Source organism: Mastomys coucha, unplaced genomic scaffold, assembly GCF_008632895.1.
Source record: "Mastomys coucha isolate ucsf_1 unplaced genomic scaffold, UCSF_Mcou_1 pScaffold5, whole genome shotgun sequence".
In the NCBI taxonomy this organism is placed as follows: Eukaryota; Metazoa; Chordata; class Mammalia; order Rodentia; family Muridae; genus Mastomys; species Mastomys coucha.
The window spans coordinates 74,029,674-74,032,163 of record NW_022196911.1 but is presented as its reverse complement, the minus strand read 5'-3'; the positions used below and the strand labels follow the sequence as shown (position 1 = coordinate 74,032,163).

The following is a 2,490-nucleotide window of genomic DNA, read 5'->3' as shown; positions in this document are numbered from 1 at the left end:
GTAATACATTAAGTGAAATTACTTGCTTGTTCCCTGACCCTTCCTCCTCAAAGGTCAGCTCTATGAAAGCAGAGATACTCTGCACTCTGCTCCTCATAACACCCCAGCACTAGCACACAGCTCCTTGCAGCCAGTACCCAGTATTTTCCTTTGTTGAATTGATGCGTTACTATCCCAGGGCTGTCACTGGCTCAAGCTACTCCCTCCTAGAACTCCTGCTAAAAAACTGCTTCAGGCGCCCTACAGCATGCTGGCCATCCCTAGGCTGCTCAGGACAGTGAGGCAGGAAGAACACAGCCAGGTGGGACATGCAGGACCTGTGAGCTTCTCACACAAGAACGAGTTATGTTCATACATATCAACTCATATTCAACTAGTGTTTATTAATAGCCTAATGTATATTTTTAAAGAGCCCAATATACAGAACATGTTTGCACACTTATCACATTTAATCTAACCCCTTTCTGAGGGTGACGTCATCAGTGCTTTTCCACGGATGAAAACCTGAGGCTCGGTGAGGAGTGGCTTATCTAACGGCTTATCCAGGCTGTAAGTGCAGAAGCCGGAGACTGATTCAGGCCTGTTGGGTTCCAAGTCAGACATGTCTTCCCTTGTTCCACACTACCTCTCCCAAAGGGTAGAGGGGAACCTTAGCCACAGGGCAGAAGAAGCAGGTCCTAAGTCACTGCCTCTTAGACCAAGCTGCCCCAATGGGTGACACCAGTCAGGAAGCTGAGGAAGGAGGGAGACAGTCTCAGAAGTGGAGAGGACAGGAGTCCCCTAAATTCACCTCTCAGTGCATTTGTATGTTGTGCTGACAGGCTGAAAGGACAAGGTACCCCTGTCCAGAGGTAGGCAGGCAAAGGCTTTTAAGTTCGAGCCAGACATGGAGATCAGGAAGGGTGCCTTCTGAGGCTTCTAGGTGTGGAGGACCAAGCCAGTGGACTAGGAGGGGAAGGGAAGATGAGACCACTGTGGAGTGCCATCTGTGGAGAGCCCATGGGCGAGAGTGAAGACAAGTCGTCACCAGCAGACCTCGCCTTGGCCTCTCAGCCCAACACTGCCCAGTGTGGCTAGAGAGGAGGGCTCCCTCTGACATGCTGCCTGGATCAGTCTATCTTCTCAGGCTTTTTCCAGGACTTGTGAATTTCCAGAAAGATTTTGACCAGGGACAGGAGGATGGGTACAGCCATAGGCAGGAAGAGAGGGATGTAGATAGCAAACTTCTGGTCGTCAGGAAAATACAAGAGGTGGAGGAGTGAGGGATCAAAAAAGGCGCGCTCGGAGGAGGTCACAGCTTCCTGGCTGGCAGTAAAGGCGGATGACAGGTGCCCAAGGGCTAATGACTTTGCCGCCTTCTGGACTGCAGCCACTGCCCTATATACCTAGGAAGGTGAGGGATGGGGGTTAGCAATATATCCTAGATGTGGGGCAGGGGAAAGGTCCTGGACTTTCTGTACCCTCTGTCTCCCAGGGGAGTTTCCTGGAGTCTACCCAGGTATGTGGAAGTTAGTTTAAAACAAAACAGAATATGGCTGTTGTTTATTTTCTGAGGGTCAGCTTGAAGCTTTCATTTGTTCCCACCTAGAGTCCCACTAGAGAGCTGGAATGGCTTCCTGAGGTATTTATTTAAGGATGGCATGCTCCCAAGCACCCTGGCCCATCCCTTCCTGGCCCTATTACCTCAGAAGCCACATCATCCTTGATGACAATGTTGCCAATCTTGCCTAGAAGCTGGGCCAGGGAGGTGAGGGTGGTGGTGGCTGTGGCCAGGTTCTCCACCGAGCGGGCCCAGAGCAGTCGGTCCACCTCCCAGGTCATGAGTCCTTCACTCTTGGGTCCTGAGAGCAGGCATTTTGGAGGCACCTGGGGCTGAGTAATCCCAAAGAGCAGCCTGTGGGAAGGGCACAGGAAGATCGCTGTGGACAGACGTGCCAACGCTAAGAGCCAGTCAATCTCAGTTTTACTGAGAGCCACGGGGGTGTGGGGTGAGGGAGTGCAGCTGTGAACAACCCAGATCCAAACCCCACCTTGACTAAGGCTTCCCCATCTCCACACTAGAGTCCCAAGATCTTCTCTGAAAAAGGAGCTGTGGTTGAAGTGTTTCTGGGAGCCTCAACTTAGTTTAGTCCCGTCTTTGCACCCCTTCTTTGAGCAAATGGACTCTGGGGGACAGGCATGATGGTCTCCCTTTGACAAGATGTGTGTTCTTGAAGGTACTGCTAATCATCAGAATACACTCCTATTTAGCCAGACACCCCCTTAGCATCTTCAACATAGTGTCAGGTAACCACCCTCAATTCAGGGGGCTAGCACAGAATAAATAGCTATTTTCTTTTTTTTTTTTTAAGATTTATTTATTATTATAATTATAATTAAGTACACTGTAGCTGTCTTCAGATGCACCAGAAGAAGGCGTCAGATTCATTACAGGTGGTTGTGAGCCACCATGTGGTTGCTGGGATTTGAACTCATGACCTTCGGAAGAGC

General features: G+C 50.2%; 1 protein-coding gene across 1 annotated transcript in view; it reads right to left on the bottom strand.

Moving 5' to 3' along the window:
- Window positions 1–363: 363 nt before the first annotated feature.
- Window positions 364–2,490, bottom strand: part of Pigs (phosphatidylinositol glycan anchor biosynthesis class S) — a 15,311-nt gene continuing 13,184 nt past the window's right edge. The window contains exons 11-12 of the mRNA XM_031353183.1: window positions 1,684–1,894; window positions 364–1,385 (exon numbers count right to left, since the gene is read on the bottom strand). Of these exons, the coding sequence (XP_031209043.1) occupies window positions 1,110–1,385; window positions 1,684–1,894 (487 nt within the window). The 3' untranslated portion in view covers window positions 364–1,109. The remainder of the gene's footprint in view (window positions 1,386–1,683; window positions 1,895–2,490) is intronic.